Genomic DNA, 20,251 nt, shown 5'->3' with positions numbered 1-20,251 from the left:
AAATTGAATACAAAGCAAAGGGAAGCTGAACTGAACCAGACTGACAAGGCAACAGCTTTAAGGGTTATTTCTCAGCTTCCTCTACTCAGAATTGAAATCTAGTGTTAGATACCTGACTGCACGAACAGGATGGAATTCCCCAAAGCAGTGTCGGAATCTGCTTGAGAGCTGGATTTACAGAGCTGGGCTACAGCACGAGGTGGGAAGGAGGCGACTTTTCCTCTGCTCCTTAAACCACACAGAGATACTCTCTGTCTTGCTCCAAGTGGTAGGATGGGAGGGAAGCGTTTGTTACCTAAAGCAAATGGAGGAATACTTTTTGTTTAAGGCCACTTCGAGTGCATGCCGGAGTCCCTGCTTGAGGCACTTTGAGATTTGAGCCTGTTTAAGGCGTTTGCAGGAGGATGAAAGGGTTTCCTTGTCGTTTCCAGTTTACTGCAAATTGACCAGTCTGACGGAAATCACTGATGCTTGTTTAAATATTAAAGGACAGTCACATTGTTCAAGCATAAGCCACTGCCGCCTTGCTGTCCACACGGTGGCTGAAGATGGCTGGAGGAGAGGCAGCAGGTTTTTTTTTATTATTATTTTTTTATTTTAATGACTATGAAACCGTTTATTAAACAAGGCAGAAAATTACTTGAAGCCAGGAGCTTTTCAGCCAGGGCTTCAGTGGTTCAGCCAGTTAGGCGTCTCTGCTGCTAAACTGGTATCCCAGCTGCAGGTGAGAATGTGTCTCTACACCTGACTGTCCCCACTCGAGGAGCTGGGTGTCCGTACTGTGTGACCGTACGTCTTCCTGCGGTAAATTTAATCTGCTTTTTCCTGTACTCCATGCTCTGTTTTAATTCTGCCACCTTCACACCACCGTCAGCTCTAGAGACCTCACTTGGTTTTCAACCTGTGAGGAGAAATAATTGCACGTTTGAGAAGCAGCAGAAAATCTCCTCCCAGGAGGGGCCAAGAACCAGAGTGGGCAAAACCAGAGCTCCCACCTTTCCCTGACGGGAGACAGAGGCTGGTCTCTGGGTGGGCTGTGTCAGGCACGCTGCGCATACACAGGTGGGCTGCAGGGCTCAGAGCATCCACAACCTGCTCAGAGTTACTTCTGGCTGGGATTTTTCCCAGGTCACAGAAATCCTGTCCAGCTGCATCTGGAAAACAAGTCTGGGTGAGGAGAGAGAGGAGGTTTTAAAGCACAGAGCTAGTGAAGTGCCAGGTCATTTATGAGTAAGCAGAAGTAGAAATAGGACCTGCCTCCCCTTAGGAAACGCTTGTTTCTCTAGCTACATTGATCCCTTTTTTGCCTCTAGTCCAGGGATTTCCCCAGAGGTTGAGAGGAGTGAAAGTTTCAAACACCTCTCAGATTTCGGACTCCTCCTTCTCTCCGCAGGCTCAGTGCTTCACATCAAAGCTTGAGATGTGTCAAAACTGTTAGAGCTCCCTTAGGAGTGGAAAGGACACAGAAATGTTGCTTATAAAAACTATCAAAAAATTATTCCGACAGCAGTCTCTCCAGTACGCTGCCTGCCTCGCCCGGGTGCTGATGCAGCGTGTGGTGTAAAGCAACCACCTCCAGCGGTTTGCCTAACCTGCCCTTGGTTCAGCCACATGCGATATCAGATCGTCCCAAATAAACACGACGAAGCCTTTCAGTGGCACCGTGATGCCCTCAGCACTTCCGGTCTGTCTGTTCATCCTAGATCAAAGCGCTCTGTCCCCACGCGTGCCGTAGAGTCAGTGCGTGTGGGTCTCTTCTGCGGCAGAGCTGTGCTGATGCAGGCTCTGATGTAACTCTCTTCTCCCCTTTCTTCCCTGCCGCAGCAAGCAACATGAGAGCGAGGAGGGGGAGAGTCATCGGCGTCACAAGCACAAAAAGAACAAGCGTAGCAAAGAGGAGAAGGAGGCCAGCGAAGATGGTGCCCAGGAGGGAGAGGAGCAGGATGCCAAGGAGTAACCCCGGCCCACCGCCAGCCCTCAGGAGGAACTTGCTCCCTTTGCGCCAGCCTGGCATTGGTGATGTTTTGGTTTGGGGGGTTGATTTTTTTTTTTTATTTTTAATTCCCCACACACACACCCCCCCGCCCCGCAGGGAAGAGAGGCTGACTCTGGGCGAGCAGTGAAGCATGTGGCAGCAGTCTGAGAGCCGAGCCTGCACATGCAGTTAAACCTTTTTTTTTTTTTTTTTTATACGAGACAAAATACAGCAGTACTAGTATACAGAGCACTGAGCTACTCTACTCATAAACATCCCTAGGGAGAACTTTGTCGTATCAGATCCTATGGTTTCTGATGGAAGATGGCTTCAGCTGAAACTAACGCATTTAGGTAATAGTTTTTGTTTATTTTTTGTCATCATCATTCCTTTTTGAAAAATAGGACAGTAAGTGCGACTTGAAATTTATTGTCCAAAGAAAAGTGTGACTTAGATCCTGAGAGCCAGCTTAGAGTCTGGCTTCTAGTAGTGAAAAGTCTCATCCCCAAATAAATTTCTTTATAGCTACAAAAATGTCTTCTGATTTCTCTGGGGCCAGCCGGGCAGCACGTGAGGAGGAACTGCTTTTACTGCTTTGGTCTGACAGCTCTGAGAAGCTCTCGGCTGTGTTTACAGAAGGTCTGCAAAGCCTTCAGACCTAGGTGGTTTGGTTTTTTTTATCCCTTGCAAAAATAGTTCTATCATATATTACACGTGTAAGTGGGAAATCAACGGAAGACCCATAATGAGAGCATGAGTTTCTCTTTAATCAGTTTTGACTAAATTTTTTTTTTTTTTAAACTAAGAGTTGAGCTGAATAATCTAGCATGGTAAAGAACGTGAAGTCCCATCTAGCAGTTTGCCCTCATGGGGTTGGCTTATTTCTATTTGGTTATCACCAACACTCCTGTGCAATGCATTCCTTCCCCCCAGACCTCAAAATAAATTCAGTCAAATTCCAAAGTTTGTTTGGACTTAGTATTGGTTGGGGAGGGTGGCACCAGCGATGGTTCTGGGTGGGAAGAACAGGGGAAATAATTTTGAGGGGTTTTGGTATGTCTGGTACTTAGGATATACTGCACTTCCATCTGGGTGAGTCCACAAGTGTCTCATTTTTAAGTATCTTCTGCTACTTGTTATTTAAAACTGTCTTAAATCTTTGCCCTAAAATAATATGGTTCTGAAATGGTATGTATTTTTTTTGTATTGTAATTGCGCAAGTCTGAGTGTCGTGTGAAGCTTCCAACTTTAGACACTTGAGTCGGGATAGCACCATGGTAGCAGTTTATATGCTATGATAGTGCATTTGATGAGTCATTAACTGCAAAACCTGTGGGGAGAAGAAGAAAGAGTGGGGGATTGGTTTGTTTTTTGTTTTTCATGTAGCTTTTTAAAGGTGCTTTGAGATGATGGGAAACGTGGGTGCAGTGGGGAGGCGTGTGCACTGAACCAGAGTTAAAGGGCAGGGCCTGGAATCAGGCTTCAAAGTATTCCTCCCTCTGCAGCCATGTCAGCGTTCTGGTAGAACACGGCAGTTCAGGCATACGGCATCTCTCATCGGTCGCCTGCTCGGGCATCAGACGAGGGCAGCGGTGCTGCGCTGAGAGGCGAGCTGCAGGAATCCCAGCTCCTGGCACTGAGCAGGCGGAGCGAGGGGAAGCCTCCTGGCATGCTTCTCCTGGGGTCAGGGTGGTGGGTTCAGCTGTGATTGCCCCATAGCTTTCAGGAACTTGGGATGAACTTGCTTTTATCCAGTTGTGGCAGGGCGTGGGCGGAGGAGAAATCAAAAAAGTGGCGGGAAGGATTCAAGAGTGCTCGGTACGTGTGCCCTGGAAGCACACTTGGCTGCAGCGCAATGACAAACGTGCCTGCCCTCCGCTTCAGAGCACAGGCTCGCTTGCAGACGGGAGCGTCAAGTGGGAGAGGGGCCAAGCGTCCTTGTCCGCGCCTCCATAAGGAGTCTGTATTCTGTAACTGTGAAATCTGGTATTTTTTTCTTTCCAGACCATGAACTCTGACAGGGCTAGGGCAGCTAGCACCAAAGGGAAGGCCAGGCAGTGCTCCCCAGCCCAGTCTGAGCTGGCTTTCGCCTGGCTTGAATCAGGGGAAAATGCTGGCAATAGAGTTTTACGCCAAGGTAAGTCTAGGGTTTGGCCCCCAGTCAGTAGCATTTCGTCCGTTTTTGCACGCTAAGGTGTCCGTGGTGCCTCTCCGTGGGTGGACAGAGCTATTCTACATCCAGTCCCCTAGGCTCTTGCTCTGTTTGCGGAGGTGACAGAAGCTACTCAACCTGTAAATAGGCATAATTAATGGTCATCACATCCAGGCCGCATCCCTTGGCACCTGGGCTTATTGCTGGTGGTGTGGGAGAGGGGATGGAGAATTGTGTATTGGCATGTCAGGGCTGCAGCTTCCTCTGGTGTTTTTTGAATGTTTTTACAGATGGACCCAAGTCCTTCACTGATGTTCGCAGGCTTATGCTGCCAGAAGCAGCTGTGAATTCAAGGGAAACAGTTTGAAATGTTTTTATTTTAATGAAATAAATAGAGGTGAAATGTTTGCCTTTAGCGTATTAGAGAAGTCTAAAGGTGAGGCTTTGGAAATAATCTTTACTTGCATCAGGTGACTACTGCAGGTTTCGTGGTAGTGTTCCCTGGGGATACTGAATGGTGACTCTCATAATTCTCAGGAAAGAGGCCAGTTCTTGGGCTGGAGCAAAGCTGGAGCGGAGACGTGGGCCTGTGCATTACTGAGTGCAGAATGCCCCAGGCACCGAGCATCGCCGAGAGGGTGAACTTCACAGCCGGAGATGAGTACTTGCACAAGTCTTACTACACAAGTGCCAGCCAGCTTAATGGGGAGAGAAGGTGTAAGGCATCTGGGGGACCCTCTGGCAGGTTGTTCGGCTCCTGACAGTGTGAAATGGGCACAGCACTAAGGAGGAAAGAGGCTAATTTCATTACGGTTGTGCAGCAGATAGTTTACGGCAATGCTGCCTTTCTCCCAGTCCAGTCAGGGATGTTTTGTGCTGCCTGCACTGCAGTAGTAGAAATGACAACAAAACCTGACCCAGCCCAGACATGCATTTCCTCTGGGAGCAACAGCAGCAGCCCCAGCGTTGCCTCGTAGTTGCTGAGCTGTGCAGCACACCGAATGGGGGAGTTAAGCCTCGTTAAATAAAGCTTTATCTATTCCCTGGGTTAGCTTTTCAGTCCAGTCACTTCTGAGCCCCACAGGCACTAGTGGGCTGTGGCCAGCCTCGCAGACAGGAGCCAGGGGCACAACTGAGGGGAAGGGTATGTGGGATTTACTTTTGTTCAGGTTTTTTTCCCCAGTCACAGCCATTTCGGGACAGCCCAGCTCCTCTCCTGGGAGAAGCAGAAGACAATTACACTATTTCCTGCCTCAGAAGGTCAGTTTCTTGGAGAAGTGTCTGTTGTTGAGGTGACCTATTCTGGGGGTGTTAGCTGATACACTGGAAAGGAAGGTTAAAAAAACGCCTATAACAACATGTTTTTCAGTAATATTACAATAATTTATAAAGGCATCAAAACAAATTTGACATCTTAACAAGCTGATCTTGGAAACAACACTTAAATTACTAGGACATTTTGGTGAAGTTGAAGGCACCTTGAAAGGAGATGGAGTGATGGTAAAACTCATGCTGCCTTCTGCAGCATCCTCTTCATTTAACCTGCCTGACCACCAGCTGCATGGCTTTTTTCTGGCTTTATACAACTGATATTTGGTGCTACTCAGTAGGCATCGCCCTCTCGCTATCTACATAAATATTTACTGCTCCATACCAGGCACAGATTCTGCACGTTGATGGGAAAGAGACAAAAATTGCTTCAGGTTTTTCTGTTCCTTTGTGTCAGACAGAGGTCGAGTGACTAGTTTTCCACAGGCACCTTTCTGATGTTTGATTGAATGATTTTGCTCTCAGCATTCAGTAGCAACAACAGGAAAAAAAGGCCCCAGAGCCCAGCTGGCCACACACTGTTTCTGCTGTCAAAGTCCCCAGCGGTATTTATCAACCAAACAAAGAGCCACACCGTGTGCCAGGGAAGCTTTTGTGACGACTGGATCCTAAGCTATTTCTGTATAATAGACTCTGATAACAGGCCCTGCTATATACTGCCTTAAGCTAACGGCCAAAGGAAGTGAAGTCACTCCATAAGTAAACAGCTAAGTCATCTAGCAAGGAACAATTCTACTCTGCAGTAATCGCTAATTGCAAAGTAGCCAACCCTAAGAAAAGCACTGCTTAAGACAATGATGGGCACTTACCTGCAGTCAGGTTACTACAACAAGGAATTAAACAGTCATTTTAGGTAGCATTTTTACAGGCAAGAGGAACTCCTTTGATTCTTATAGTCTGAGCTGGCCCCATAAAAGGTACAGCAGAAACAGTGTAAGAGGAAAGATCTCTCTCAATGCAACCTGGTTTGAGAAAGATCTGTTATATCTACTGCTGATTAACAACCTTCTAAAAAAGGAGGGAATTGCTTTATGCAAAGTTTCCAGGTAGGAACTTAGCAAGGTATCACAAGTCAAACCCACCTGCCTTGGCTTCAGTTCTTTTCTTCTGAGTTTGAACTATACGGTGGATTTGAACTGAAGCCAAAGGGGCCACACTCTCCTTTGGGAGGTAGCTTATTTCATACAGTTGGTGCAACGCAGCGGAGGCAGCCAGCGACCCTCCGAGCTCACCCTGATCCAGTGAGTTGATAGTTTGCTCCAGCTGCAAGAGGGACGTGAACACAACTGCAGGAGCTCATCTTACATGCCTGACAGTACAGGTGCTGTGTCAGGTACATCCTCCTCCCCGCACCTTAACTCTGCATCTGGTCACTGGGAAACTGATAAAAACGACAGCATCCTGGGACAGAGGTTTCTTGTAACAAGTCTGTTTACTTCATCATCTGCCTTCTGGGGGAAAGCTGGTCAAAACGAGGGAAACCAAGCTGAGGAAGGGGATGAAAACGAAACAAGTTTCTTATCTCTGGCTGCTGTGACAGATGCACTTGACTCCTTCACCAAACTCTCAGTAGTTTGGTACAGGCTCCAAAGGAGGTAAAGGCCTAAGCTGTAACCAGGCCAAGAACTTCTCTAGTTCCAGTCTGTTCTGTGAAAACCCACAAAGGAGCAGTGACACAGTGCGCATCGATGCATATGAGCTTGGAACACCAATCGTGTGATTAACACATGAATAGCGGGTGGCTTTTCCACCACTCACTCATCAAGGAACAAAGAAAGTTGTGTGTACAAGGAGTCTCACACGTACCTTTCCCATCGCATGTAATTTGACTACAAGCCAACCACTTTATCCTGTAAATACGACAGCCTAAGCGAGCCTTCTTTGAGCACTGGCTGCGTGGCGGTGATCTCCCCTTGAGCTGAGATACCTCTCAGGGTTGCTCCTGGAGGCCGAGAGACCTCTCACCAACTGCAGATCTTTGGTAAGCGACCAACGTTGCGCGTAACCTTGTATTATGGTAACTTTGATTTGTGTTTTGGTAGTTTTGAATCATTGTTTTATCCTTTGTGCAGTAAGTAAGAGTGAACCTTGCCATCGATCTTTAACAAAGTCACACTTTTGCATCATATTTCAATGAAACCGCTTTTGCTGATACCTTTGACAGTGGTTCTTTAAGCGGCCTAAATCACCCATTCGCAACAAATTGGCATAGCTGGCAGGATCCTAAATCAGGATTCGTGACAGCTACCTGGTGATAGGACCTTCATACAAGTCAGCACAGCTCCAGCATGCTAACCTAGCAGCTCTTCAGCTGTCAGCTGAGAGTTACAGTTGTTTTTTTAATGTATAAACACATTCATTAGGTTTCAGTAACCTAAAAACATCAAAACTGGGAGCTATAGGAACTGCTTAATTCGGTCCACATCATTACAGTTTTATTAGTGGCTTTTAAAAGCACGTATAAAATGACTCAATGTCCAAGAATGGCAGTCAGAGAGCAGTAGCAGAACTGTATTAAACTAGCAGGGGAAATCAGACAGTCAAGCCTGGTTTAACCTGTTCAAAATACTAAATGGAAAGCAGAGCTCTAAAATTGAGGAAAGCACCTCAAAGGCAATTTGTAGAGAAACACTGGAAAAAGAGCTTTCTCTGCACCACCAATCCTAAGGAGCTTTAATGAGCCCAGGAAGCTACAACAACTGTTCAGATTAACCATTACTTTGAATCCAGCAACCAGATTTGCTGATAACCTCAGCACAGTCAAGAAATGTTTTCTCCAAAAAGGAAGCTAGAAGTCTTCCGTGGCAATACGCTGTGTAGCAAGAGTTCAGCATTCCCTTATCTGTCAGATGTTTAGCTTTGTGTGATGGCCAACTGATACCTGAAACTGTTGTGTTTTGTTTGAGCTTTCACACGAGGCTTCCCGGCCAGGACACCACGGTAAGCGTGACTTTGTTCCTTTGCTCCTTCAGCATTGGGATTAGTTCCGAGTTGCTCATTCCTATTGCTGGCACTCCATTTACTGCCACTATTTCATCTCCACACCTAATCAGAAGACAGGAAACATGATTGTCAGGACTTATTTCATTACTGTTAACACCGCACCCTAGGACCCCCAAGGTCATCTAGCCCACCCTGAGCCCAGATCATCAACTCTTTGTTGAAGCAACTTTTTCACTCGATGAAAGATTAGGGGCAAGGAATGGATGCTAGCAGTGAGTGGTTGCTGTCAGAGGCTTGCTTCTGAGTCAAAGAGGGCAAGGGAAAGGGAGGACACTGCTGGCACTTGAGTGTCACAGCAGTGAAGGTCACCAGCAGCATGACCAGCCAGGCCAGTCAGCAGAGGGAAAAAAGTTAGAGAAAATGAATTTGTGCTGATAAACACACCAAGGTCACTCCTACAGCTACTTGACTGGCAACCACTAAGGTGAAGTGCTCACAACGCTGAAGCATGCTGCCAGATTGTAGCTCAGTACAATAGAGGTTTCAGAGTCCTGCCTGATCCGCCAGCCTCTGTAGCACACCAAGCTACCTTCTGCGTGGTTGTACCGTTCAGCCGTCATGATGTGAGGTGCTGAAGCCAGCCAGCCACCTTCCTTGTGTCTAGTGGGGAAAGTGCATTGCTGTCCTAGCACTCAGACAGGAACCCAGCTGCCTCCAGTCCTCCCACCAAGGCTCTGACCCATCTCTGTTCTTTCACACTGTTTTCAGGGGAGCAAAGCCCAGCTCCCTACACCGAAGCTATGTCCCCTGCAAGACAGCAGCCTTGCTTCTATTTTTTACAGTCCTGCACTCACAGCCTGCTGCATGCTTGCTGAGAAGCCAGCTCTGTTGGTTCCCAGAGATAACACTGCAAGAGAGTTCTGTGGGGTCCTCCAGCTCCACTCCCTGCGATTACTAACAAACATGTCAGTTGTTTTACGTTTCCTGCACCAGAGGGCTTTTGTTGCTTCCATTGGGATACTTTTCCTAATCCAGGCAATTTTATACCCTGGAACCTCCAAGACTCTTCTCAAACATCCCACTTCTACTTTTATCTAATTACTCAATTAAAACCTTTACAGCCTTTTAAAATGTAACTGTTAATTTCTTTTAGTTGCACCTTTATAGAGAAACCAAAACACTCATTAATATAGGACTTAAGTTTGTTACAACTTTGGGAACAGTATTAACTGCACAAATGAGTGTCTAAGAATTAGAAGTCATTAACTTTTAGCTCAACTAGTTAAAAGGGTAAAAGACAGCCCCTTGGTAAAGCAGTGCATGCCGACATAAGGACTGATAGTGTTTCTGACACAAACACCAGAGATCCACAGTGCAGCTCATACGTACTTTAGTTTCCCGTCTCGGAAGGCAGGAGTCCCGGGCACTATGGTTTTGATGAAGAATGGCTGGTTTCCTTTGCTTTCCTCAAAGCCTCCAACAATGCTGAAGCCCCAGCTTTCCAGGTTACCTTTACTAAGGACAATGTCTTGACAGCAGTGAAGGTAGCTGTGAAGACAGGCACAGTCAAAACAGAGAAAGCTTATGAGTGTGTTTCAAGGAAAACTACCTAACCAGAAAATTATGTTTTTCCTTGCAGAAAGCACAGCTATTTATTTATTTATTATAAACAGCCTCATATTTATTTTCTTTTTTTTTTTTTAAGGACTTGATGCAGCCCTTTTGCAGGGTATGTTACAGGGATAATTCTCAAATCTGAAGATGCCAGTCTTTTAGAAGTCTTTTCTCAGTATTGTCAGTGCTAGTTTAAGAGTTAACAGAAAAACACCATTCTCTAAAGGGGTTTGTGACTTCAAAGATTCATTAATAACTTCATGAATTCTACTAATGAACATGCACAGTACTAGCGACAAAAATAAATTCATTGTGAACAGCAGTTACACCCATGCAATTAATGAGAATTGAGCTTTTTTTAATTCCATCTGTATACTACACGCTTGGTACAACAAAGGTATTCAGCAGCTACGTGTCACTGATGGAAAGCAAACATATGAGGTATGGCAGCCTTTCTTCTGCTAACTACCAAATCGGAATATGAAAGGTCTTTCCTGCAGGACCTACACCCAGGATTGCTGCGTACAGTAAGATACTGGATGCCTCCGAGAGAGATCACAGGCCACTCTTTTTGAACGCCAGCCACTGAGGTGTATCTTCTCAGTAAGCCTGGGTTATGCTGCAATGCCAGGGCTGCCCTGGAGAACGTGATATATAAGCGCTAACAGCACTTGCTCCTTGAGTTTGTAGCACAAAAGACGTGCAAAGCCTTTGCGTGGCATCTGAAAAGGTGTGGCAGGAGCGCAGGCAAGCATCTCGTGTACTCTGGCTCACAGTCAGGTTACATTCTGGCACCGAGGCGCTGCCAGAGCTACACTGTGTGAAAATGCCGCTGATCACCCCACTGAGGTATTCCAGCAGCTAAACTTTTCCTAATAAACGTTTTTGCCTCAAGGGCTTTGCTTGAGCAGTTTGCAGACGAGTTTCAGATTTCAAAAGCCTTCTCAGTTAACTTCTCAAAGATCCAATTATCTACTTTCAAACTGTAATTTACTTTTGTATGAGTTCTTCACACATAAACGCTGGAAGACCTAGTTCTGGCTTCCTGATGCTTCCATGGTTTTCTTCTACTGGTCCTACACAAGTTTAAAAACGCAGCTATGAGAAATGTATGTGGCAGCTAGTGCAAATAAATAGCCCAGAGAGCAAGAATGGTAAGCACTATGTCAGCATAGAACATAAAAAAAAATTAGACACATTCTCCAAGAGCTAGAAAAGGCTGTTTGCTAGAAATCAGTTTTCCATATGAAAAAAGGTTTCTAGGAAGAGGAACGGTAATTTACTATAATGGAAAATGACTGTGGTAAAATAGTTTTAGACTTTACCAAAAGTAAAGGTACAAGTTTTATTCTGACAAACACCCTGCTGAGTTTGCAGTTCTGCATCTCTTTCAGAGTTTGCAGAGTGCACCGCTCCAGCCAGGGCCATGGCAGGGAGCACCTAACAGTTGTTGCAGAAAGAGCTCAGACTTCATGGAGACTGGCTTCGGCTAAACCTCAAGGAAGAAGGCAGGAGGAACACTGCTTTTCCACCCCCTGAGAATTATCCATAAGCCATACTGTGCACAGTTACTGTCTTCAAGAAGTCAAAGCTTTTACAGAGAGAAGATAAATCAATCTGTAAACTTGGTATTTCTAGTACCTTTGGGATTCAGTTTGCAATGAATTAGGGGACACGCCCCCTCCAAACCAGCATTTTGAGATGGTATTTTATACTATCATAAACATAGTGATTTAACATAATGCTATGAAGAAATCAAGTAAAGTTCCTATGCTGTCTTCTGTGACATATACAGTGGTAATGATAAACATTCAGTACCAATAAGTAGTAGCATACAATTAACTTGGAACACTCACTGCCACCATTAATAACAAAGCAAAGAATGGAGAAAGAGTAAGTCTACAAGGACAGTAGAGCTACCCACACTTGTATTACAAGACAGAAAATCCAAGAAAGATACCAGCCACCTGGTTCAGTACGGCCAATACTAGTTGCCTGAGGTTAGACGGAAAAATATTACTACACTGTCCCTCTTATGGGGATGTTTGTACCTTCATTGGAAGTATGCAGCACTGGCCATAGTCAGAGGTGGAAGATGCTCCAAGCTTACACGCTAAATGCTGTGGTATGAAAGTAGCCTTAGGAGCACAGAGTGTGGTTTTTTTGTTTTGTTTTGTTTTTAGGAAGAATGTGACCAAGATGCTCATGTTATTCCCTCTGTTACCCAGAGTCGCAAGAAAGGTGCAGGACAAGGGCTGTCATCTCTCTCCTAAAACACTTCCGCAACAGGAGTCTGGCATATAACCCAAGTTCTGCAGGATGGGCTACAGCAGCCCCACATTTCAGAAACAGCACATCACCAAGTGTGCCGAGATAACAGGATGGTATTTGACATAAACAGAAAGCCACAGACACAAGAATCAAGACTAGAATTAAACACTGTGGGCTCAAGCGTTGCAACGACTGAATACACTTCCCTAGCCTTGAGCACTAACTTCAACTCCAGTCTTTCAGCATAAAGTTCAGTTTCAAACTAGAAAGAAATACATGGGTTTCCTCTAAGGAGGAAAGGATATTTCTGCTGGATTGAATACATGGGTTTCCTCTAAGGAAGAAAGAATATTTCTGCTGGATTGGAGCAGTAGCTGTAAAAAAAAGCTGAACAAAACCAAAATCGCACATGCCATTAGCAATAAGCTTTAAACTTTCCCACTGTACTGCAAAACGTTTTAGCATACTGAGGCTATGCCTACTTTAGCAGGGCAGCCCAAAAGGAACAGATCTGAGTGCTGAGGACACAAGGTCTAGTTTTGGTACAGTTCAGGGGTTTTTCTGTAATCTAGGGTTAACGTGGTACACACAGGGTCTGTTCACGCCAGCGTGCAATGGGCATTCCTCTGCAGCATTTCTGGTTTAGTCCTATTCAAAAGCAAGCCAGTTTGCACAGGTCAAGACCTCTCTGCAACGTGAGCTAAAAACAGCAAGTGAGGACAACTGGGATTCTCGCTTCAACAGCACATTCCTGAGCCAAACTAAAATGCTATTGTAGAGGCACCCTGAACATTTCCAGGTGACAAACAAGGGTGCCATGTCAGTTTATGGGTTCTCAAGCAATAATGAAAAATAATCTGATTGTGCCAACTACAACATCAAATGTAAACAGCTTGCTTAGCTGAAAAAGGCAGATTCTTAGTGGCTTTAGGGAAATCATTCATTCTATGGACAACCAGCTAGTTGCTACCAGGTCTTACTGGGAGCAGATGGGAAAATGAGTGAGGAAGCACAAGAATTACAGCCATTTTTACTACTGGAAACAAGGAAGACGTTGTCAGATCCCAAAATGACATAACCTTGCTTTGTGCCTCCTAACCACCCTCACACCCACAGAAGAATGGCAGACAAATTCAGATGTCTGAATTCAGGTCGGAGTAAGAAAAGAAGACTGAAGACCAGAAAGGGCATCTGAAATCATTGCTCCTTGCTTCAGTAGCAAGGTACAGTAACAGTCAAATGGAGACGGGCCAACATTAATGCCAGCAACAAAAGAATTTCAAGCGATGTATTAAATGGCAGGTAATGTCAGTATACTGTTGAAATGAAGGCAGGTGACCATGAGCAAAGAGTGGACTCCAGTCCCTGTAGCAGAAAGCGTGGTGAAGCTGCAAGCCATCAGACATCCAAATAAATTGGAAAAGGAAGAAGGGAGAAAGTACAGCCAGGTTTTGCCATGCTATACTTCACTGCGGGAGCACCCATGAGAAATAAACACCAGCCAGCATCTGAGGGTTGGTACTCCAGTTTGGGCTATCCAGGTGCAGCTCAGGCTAGTTCATACTAGGCCTGCACAGAACAGACATGCTGATTCCCTGGGAGAGCAGAGGAAACTGGTAGGACGGTGCTGAGTACAAGCCAAGTTACAGTTGCTTGAGACACAGAAGCTACCTTCCTTGGGCTGTTTGTTTAGCATTTACAGGCTGCTAAGTAACACAAGGGTAACGTAACAGAGGCTTTGTTAGTATTTCTTCTTTCAGGTGCCTCAAGAAACAAGGCTGTAAATAATCCGAGCTTCCCACAGAAGGGTTCGGCTTTACTGTTCCAAGTGCATCTCCTGCACAATCCTCCTCCAGTCAGCTGGAACGACAACAGACTCTACCTTTCACAGCTGAATGTATTTTGATGAAACTGCAAACGTGAGCAAACCAGAGGTTCACCTCTCCAGGAAGGAGATAGAAATTCAAGCTTTCAAAGCCCCAACCCTGTCACCTGGAACTTACCGCATTGCTGCTAAAATCTGTGCTAAGTCTATGGTCCAAAGCTCTGCAGCAGGAAAACTCAACTATTCAGAATCGTTTCTGCTTCATGCTAAAGATGACACTATTACGACAGCCAAAAAGAATCAGACTGAAAGAATGCCTGCCCCTAACTGAGATGATCAGATTAGAAAATATAAAACAGCACAGGTACCTGTTGGCTTCTGTTACGCAATCCAGAAAGAGCCACAGAGTGATTTCAGTTAATAATATTTTAGCAGGGACTATATCTACATTGACTATACATCAACTCAGTGCCTCAAATGCCAGAATCTGTACTTCTCATTTTCTGTGCCAGTTCTCTTAGAAAAAAAGGTTTTCAGGAACTTCTGAAAAGTGGTTACTGTCCAACAGAAGTGGGGGAACTATGGATCACACCATAAAAAGCCTTGGAAGTTTCTTATGCATTCATTATAATGTGATCTCATTGACAAATAAGGTTTTCCACTGCCTTAGAGCTAAATGAGAATACCAGTGATGCTTCCAAGTCAATCACGAAAGCAATTCATTTCTCATGTTTCAGTGAAAGTCAGCTCTGTGATTGAACAGATCTCTATACAGTCACTGAACAAACGTACCTAGGCAATCCGAGCCATGTGATCCAGAGGGGAGACCAGCTGAATCCTTGCTCCTTGATGTCCAGAGATGGCTCTGTCGAGTTCAATGAAAGGATTTCCAAGGCTTTCAATACAACTGAGGGGGAAGCTGCATTAGACTTCAGTGCTGAGACAGCTTCATAGTAGTTCAGATGAGTCAAATCAATGCCATTTATGCTTAAAAGTACATCTCCTGTTGATTAAATAAGATAGCATTATTACAGATCTTTTGCTATGAAGCCCATTTCTGCCTCAAGGTCTCATGTGGAACCCTGTTTCCAGCCTCACTTTAGTGTCCAAGTCCAACTTTCACTGAGGGGGGGGGGGCGGAATTCCTAAAGGATAAAGGGTCTGAGAGCCTACTTACCTCGCTTGATTCTGCCATCCCTGAAGAGACATCCGATGGGCTGCACGCTCGTTACATATATAGGGAGCTTGTTTTTGTTATCCCTTCCGCCTCCAATTGTTATCCCTAAAGATTCCTTTGGTTCCTTTTTTATCGCAACCGTCTTTTCATGACTTACATATCCCTGAGGCAAATCCTACAGAGGAATGACAGTACAAAATGCAGTTTCATTAATGCAATTAACACAAGAAGCCCAGATCTGGAAGAAAATAACAGAAGGTCTTGTGTCTCTAATCCAGAACATTTCAGCAATGTTGCTGGATGGCAAAGTCAGCTTCTCATTTACTTGCTCTGGGTAGAAATACTACTCTGTATTTCCGAAGTGATACCACCACAACTGAGGCACTGGTCTCCTAATGATCCCACATTCATTTGCTGTAGAGAGGGGCTCACTCTGAGTACAATTTTGCACCAAGGAACAAGCTACAAACTCATTTCAAGGTCATTCATATCAAGCAATCAACCTCTCTCTGACTACTACTAAATGTTTAGGTTGCAGTGAAAGCACATGTTATAGCATATGCTGTAGAAACATTATGTAAATTATATTCTAGGATTTAAATCAAGGAACCACACTCCAGCCATTTATGACAGCTACTTACTAAGCTCCAGAGACATTTAAACACAAAAGTCTAAGCAGTTGTAGCAAGTTTTCTCACTCAAATGGAAGTTCTAAGCATAGAGCAAATCTCTCTTGGTACAACAGACTGGCTATTCTCCCCTTGCTCATACTGCTTCTTATAATATGCACACAGATGGCAGACACAACACTGAAGTCACAGGAGCACTACAGTGTAATTTGTGTAGTTTCTACTTCTGTACATAAAGCCCTCTAGCTCCAAACCAGAAGCATAACTTGGTGTCATTGTGCAACACCCTGAACGTGTTGTGCTTGATGGATGTAGAGAAGCAAGTCCCAAGCGTCTCATGGATAGTGAACTTCCCATTGCCCTTTCCAGACAAGAAAGGATTAAACACTGGTTCTGCATCAACATTAGAGACATTTGAAGAAATTTTGACACATTTTTCCCTAAAAACTGTGTTTCCCAGTAGATGACAAATGTACGATTCTCCAGTACCAAAAGCCACAAACCTGCTGCTTTTCAATAGCTCAAAAAGAAATGGAGCTACTGATCAGTCTGACATGATAAATCGCCATCACAGAGCAAACATAATAGATCTGCTAGACCAAGAATAACCAGCGCTTTTGCCATTATTTACAAAACTTACCTTCTGGTAGTTAGATTTTCGTCTATAGTGATTCTGGTCTAGTCTTCTCCGATGGTGCACTGGGCTTCCTCCATTGCTACTGCTGCTGCTGCTGTTATTTGATGTGCTGCCATCTTCTACCGGGTCCGACAGCTGTACTCCTGGCTGCCTCAAGACAACAAAGTTCACTCTTGATTCAGTGGTCTGCCAGGAGAAACAAAAAGAGTGTAAATAAAATAGATAGAAAAATAAATTAGAAATTAGGGATGGCCCCTGTAATTTTCTTGGGAGAGGGAAGGGCTGACACCGGTTTCTACAAAGGGTCTGAAACAGGGCTGTGCAATGTGATGCATTGTTTTTGTGAAGAGCCACAGAATCCCATGGCAAAAAGAAAAAAGGAATTAGCAAATGTTAGTCAGAAGGAACAGGAGTAGGGGCAGGCTTCAGTCATGCCTCCCTCCCCCACAAACGCCAAACAGAAGAAAGTGGAAAGGGATGATTAATTCCTCCACTTCAGTACAAATAACCAAAATAGCATATTGTGTTGTGATACAAAATGAACAGAGCTAGAACGCTGACTGGTCCACATGATGGATGACCGTGATACGAATATTGGATGCTTTTTCTTTTATTGTAAGGAAACTTGTTAAAGCTCTTTCCCTCCCAGCTTATGTACCACATTCATTGTTCAACATCTCCCACCCATTTTTTTCCCAGAGTACCTGAAGACACAACCTTTTGTCTAAGATTGCTGCCAATTAAACACTTAACCAGCTGTATGTCTGGCCTTGCCAGAACTACAGGGAAAGTATTCACTATTGTTACTGCTCTTCTAATTTGGTTTGTTCTTTCAGATAATTTGACAAAACCTTATTGTGAAGGACTCCATTGGGGTAAGGCGTATGTGCTTACTTGGGGCATTTCCTGCAATGGATGAGAGAAGTACGGTTGCCGCTCTTACTTCCTGACATGGGACCCTGTTTCCCTGGTGCCACGGCAGCCCGCCAGCAGTGAATTCCCTGGCTTTGGAAGAGGGACTGCATCAACTGTTTGGGTTTTTTTCTTTTTAAACTAGTACAGGAGAGTTTTGTTTTCTGAAACAGAATTTAAAAGCCTCTTGCCTCTGAAGTCACTTCAGATAGAGCAATTTTTTTAACAGACAAGTTGGCACACATCCATGTCTTCATAAAATATATTATAAACATCGCGTCCTAAGATGGGGATTTGCTCTCCCCTTCAACCAGGAGTACCAGACTATGTACAGTACATATGGCTGTGCATATAGAGCAAGCTGTAAATGGTACTTTACAATACAGGTAGAAGGACTCTTTTCTGCAAATGGTTTGCAATCAAAACTAAAATTACATTTAATGAGGACGTTTAATAATCTCCTCAGAAGAACAGATAACATTTGGAAGACTGTCACAGTTTTACACAAATGTCACTTCAAAAGGAATTCAATCCCCAAACCTACTGAAGCTGTTCCTGAGACTTTGGTTACTGATTTCAGTGGGATCAATAAAGGGTTCCTCATGTGGGAGTTATGCTTGCACATTACAACAGAAATACAGCAGCACTTAATGAGATGCAAAGAAAATTCTAAGAGGCCATAGAATGGAATCACATATATAACATAAAAAAGGATCTCAGTACTGGAACTCAGTTCTTTCTCTACTTTTCTCCCATGCCACTGCACTCCTCTACTGATTACCAGGAAGAGAACTGGCTCTCCCTCACTGCTGACCTCAGATCCTTTCCGGGATATAAACAGTATGTGATGAGATGTATTGTGTCAGGATCTTTAGATAAAACCAGGAACTAGAGGTCATCGCCTAGGGAGATAAAGAATTTAAACTGATCTACATGATATCTGCTGCATATGTAGCAATCCTTAATCCTTAACCAAAATTCCTTGCCCACTCCTTTCACCAAAACATTTGGCATGCTGCAACAGGAGTGCATTCCTATTGTGCAGGGAAAGACCACCTCTCTTCTACCCATTTAGTATTTTAGAATGTTTTCAGTCTGAGGTGCCTCATGTTGTTTTCTAGACTCCCTTCCAGGTAAGGTAAAATGGGGAGAGAGGGCTTCAAATCAGTCAAAAGGGCTCTGTTCTGTGCTGCCAGCCTACCACATCTCCCAAAACCCACCTTCGTTTTGACTGTTTGAAGCATGAGACGCTGTCCTAATCTCTCCTTGTCTCTGCTGCATGTATCTACACAGTGCATACGAATATTTGCTCTGCAAGAAAGGCTCCAAACACCACACCAGTCACCAACTGCCTTAGCTGAACTGAAGTGCCATGAGCAACTGCCTTGCTTCAGATTTGTCAGAGATGACTCATGATGGATTCCCACTCTTCATGTTTATCTTCATTTGGAAGCAGTACTTCCCACACATCTGCAGGGAAGTCACTTTCCCAAAGAGATATTTCAGGGAATGCAGTTTGCTCTAGTGTGTCCTGTTAGCCCTTGGGTCAGAACAGGAGCCCTGCCATCAACGCAGACAGCTGCGGAGTCATTAGCCATACAACCTTACCATGTCCTAAATTACCTGGATTATCTGTGCAGCCGCCTCAGGTGTTCCTTGCCTCAAATCCTGGCCATTTATTGACAGGACTCTGTCATTCCGACTCAGCTTTCCATTTTTGGCTGCCAAACCTCCCTCTAACAGATCTAGAATAAAAATCCCTGCCTCATCTGTCTTCCTGATCAGCTTGATTCCCAAGGGTTCGGATCGGTCTCTCTTTATCAAGGTAACGTGGATCACTTCCCGATTTGTAGAAGAAGTGGCATCCTGCTGTGCAGTCTTATTGGAAAAACCCTTCTCCTGCAGGACCATGAGGTGGAGAACAGGACCTGGGTGGCGCAGGAAGGAGACAGCTTGGCAATGAGTCACACTGCTGATGTTGACGCCATTCACCTAGAAAGACAAACAAACCAGAGTCGCTAATCAGAGCCTACATAGTTTAGGCACTGTCCACAGTGCAGAACATCACAAAGTTGGAGACAGGATGTACAACTCGCTGTGCAATACTGTGACTGAAGTAGCTGCTTCTGCTGCACATTAGAGAGCAGAGTTTTCTAAAAAAGAATGCAGAAGCAAGCAGATGAAATGATACCATAATTGATGGTGAGTAGCTGAGGACAGGGACAAGACAGGACAACTCACACAACTAACAAATCTGAAACTGCAAAATATTAAATCATTACATCCATCCCATGGCAATGCAGAACTGCTTTCCCTTAACTTCCAGTGTTCAATACACACTTGGAGAAGACGACTCAAATTGGAGACTACCCATCTTCACTTTTAAGTTGAAGAGTGGTCCATAGTCTACAAGCTTCTGGAATCATCAGTCTAACCATGCTTTTACCAAGATAATTCTGAGATGCTACTTTTCACTTTGTCTGTTGTCATATAAGACTCTGTGCAGTCTTCTTTTAGTATGTTAATAGGGCTATTAAGTGTGGGGACCTGCCGCGTTTACAGCCCAGTCAAGACTGAGACATGTACAATTCAACTGGATAAAACAGAAATTACTCTATTGGTCTATCTAAGAAACCAACTCGGAGATCGTATCGGCCACTTGTGCATGTGGGGCTGCCAGTCTGTACTGAAGTCCACAGTCCAACAGGATAATTAGGTCTTTATGGCTTGTCAAATGATTGGGCAGCCATAGCCGGGAGGTGCTAACAGTCCTTGCTGCGTGTAGGC

The 20,251-nt window shown here is 44.6% G+C and overlaps 2 protein-coding genes across 3 annotated transcripts in view; one reads left to right on the top strand and one right to left on the bottom strand.

The window, feature by feature from the left end:
* The window catches only part of LOC142414951 (uncharacterized), a 28,618-nt gene extending 25,680 nt beyond the window's left edge, over positions 1 to 2,938 (top strand). Inside the window, exon 16 of the mRNA XM_075512771.1 lies at positions 1,825 to 2,938. Coding sequence (XP_075368886.1) covers positions 1,825 to 1,957 — 133 coding nt within the window. The 3' untranslated portion in view covers positions 1,958 to 2,938. The remainder of the gene's footprint in view (positions 1 to 1,824) is intronic.
* Positions 2,939 to 6,817: 3,879 nt separating this feature from the next.
* The window catches only part of LOC142415281 (ligand of Numb protein X 2-like), a 32,120-nt gene continuing 18,686 nt past the window's right edge, over positions 6,818 to 20,251 (bottom strand). For both annotated transcript variants that reach the window (XM_075513405.1, XM_075513406.1), the window contains exons 5-10: positions 19,088 to 19,456; positions 16,556 to 16,738; positions 15,287 to 15,461; positions 14,902 to 15,112; positions 9,789 to 9,947; positions 6,818 to 8,501 (exon numbers count right to left, since the gene is read on the bottom strand). In XM_075513405.1, coding sequence (XP_075369520.1) covers positions 8,366 to 8,501; positions 9,789 to 9,947; positions 14,902 to 15,112; positions 15,287 to 15,461; positions 16,556 to 16,738; positions 19,088 to 19,456 — 1,233 coding nt within the window. In that variant the 3' untranslated portion in view covers positions 6,818 to 8,365. The remainder of the gene's footprint in view (positions 8,502 to 9,788; positions 9,948 to 14,901; positions 15,113 to 15,286; positions 15,462 to 16,555; positions 16,739 to 19,087; positions 19,457 to 20,251) is intronic.

Source organism: Mycteria americana, chromosome 10 (genome assembly GCF_035582795.1).
Source record: "Mycteria americana isolate JAX WOST 10 ecotype Jacksonville Zoo and Gardens chromosome 10, USCA_MyAme_1.0, whole genome shotgun sequence".
Lineage (NCBI taxonomy): Eukaryota > Metazoa > Chordata > Aves > Ciconiiformes > Ciconiidae > Mycteria > Mycteria americana.
This window is presented reverse-complemented; position numbering and strand designations above follow the sequence as displayed.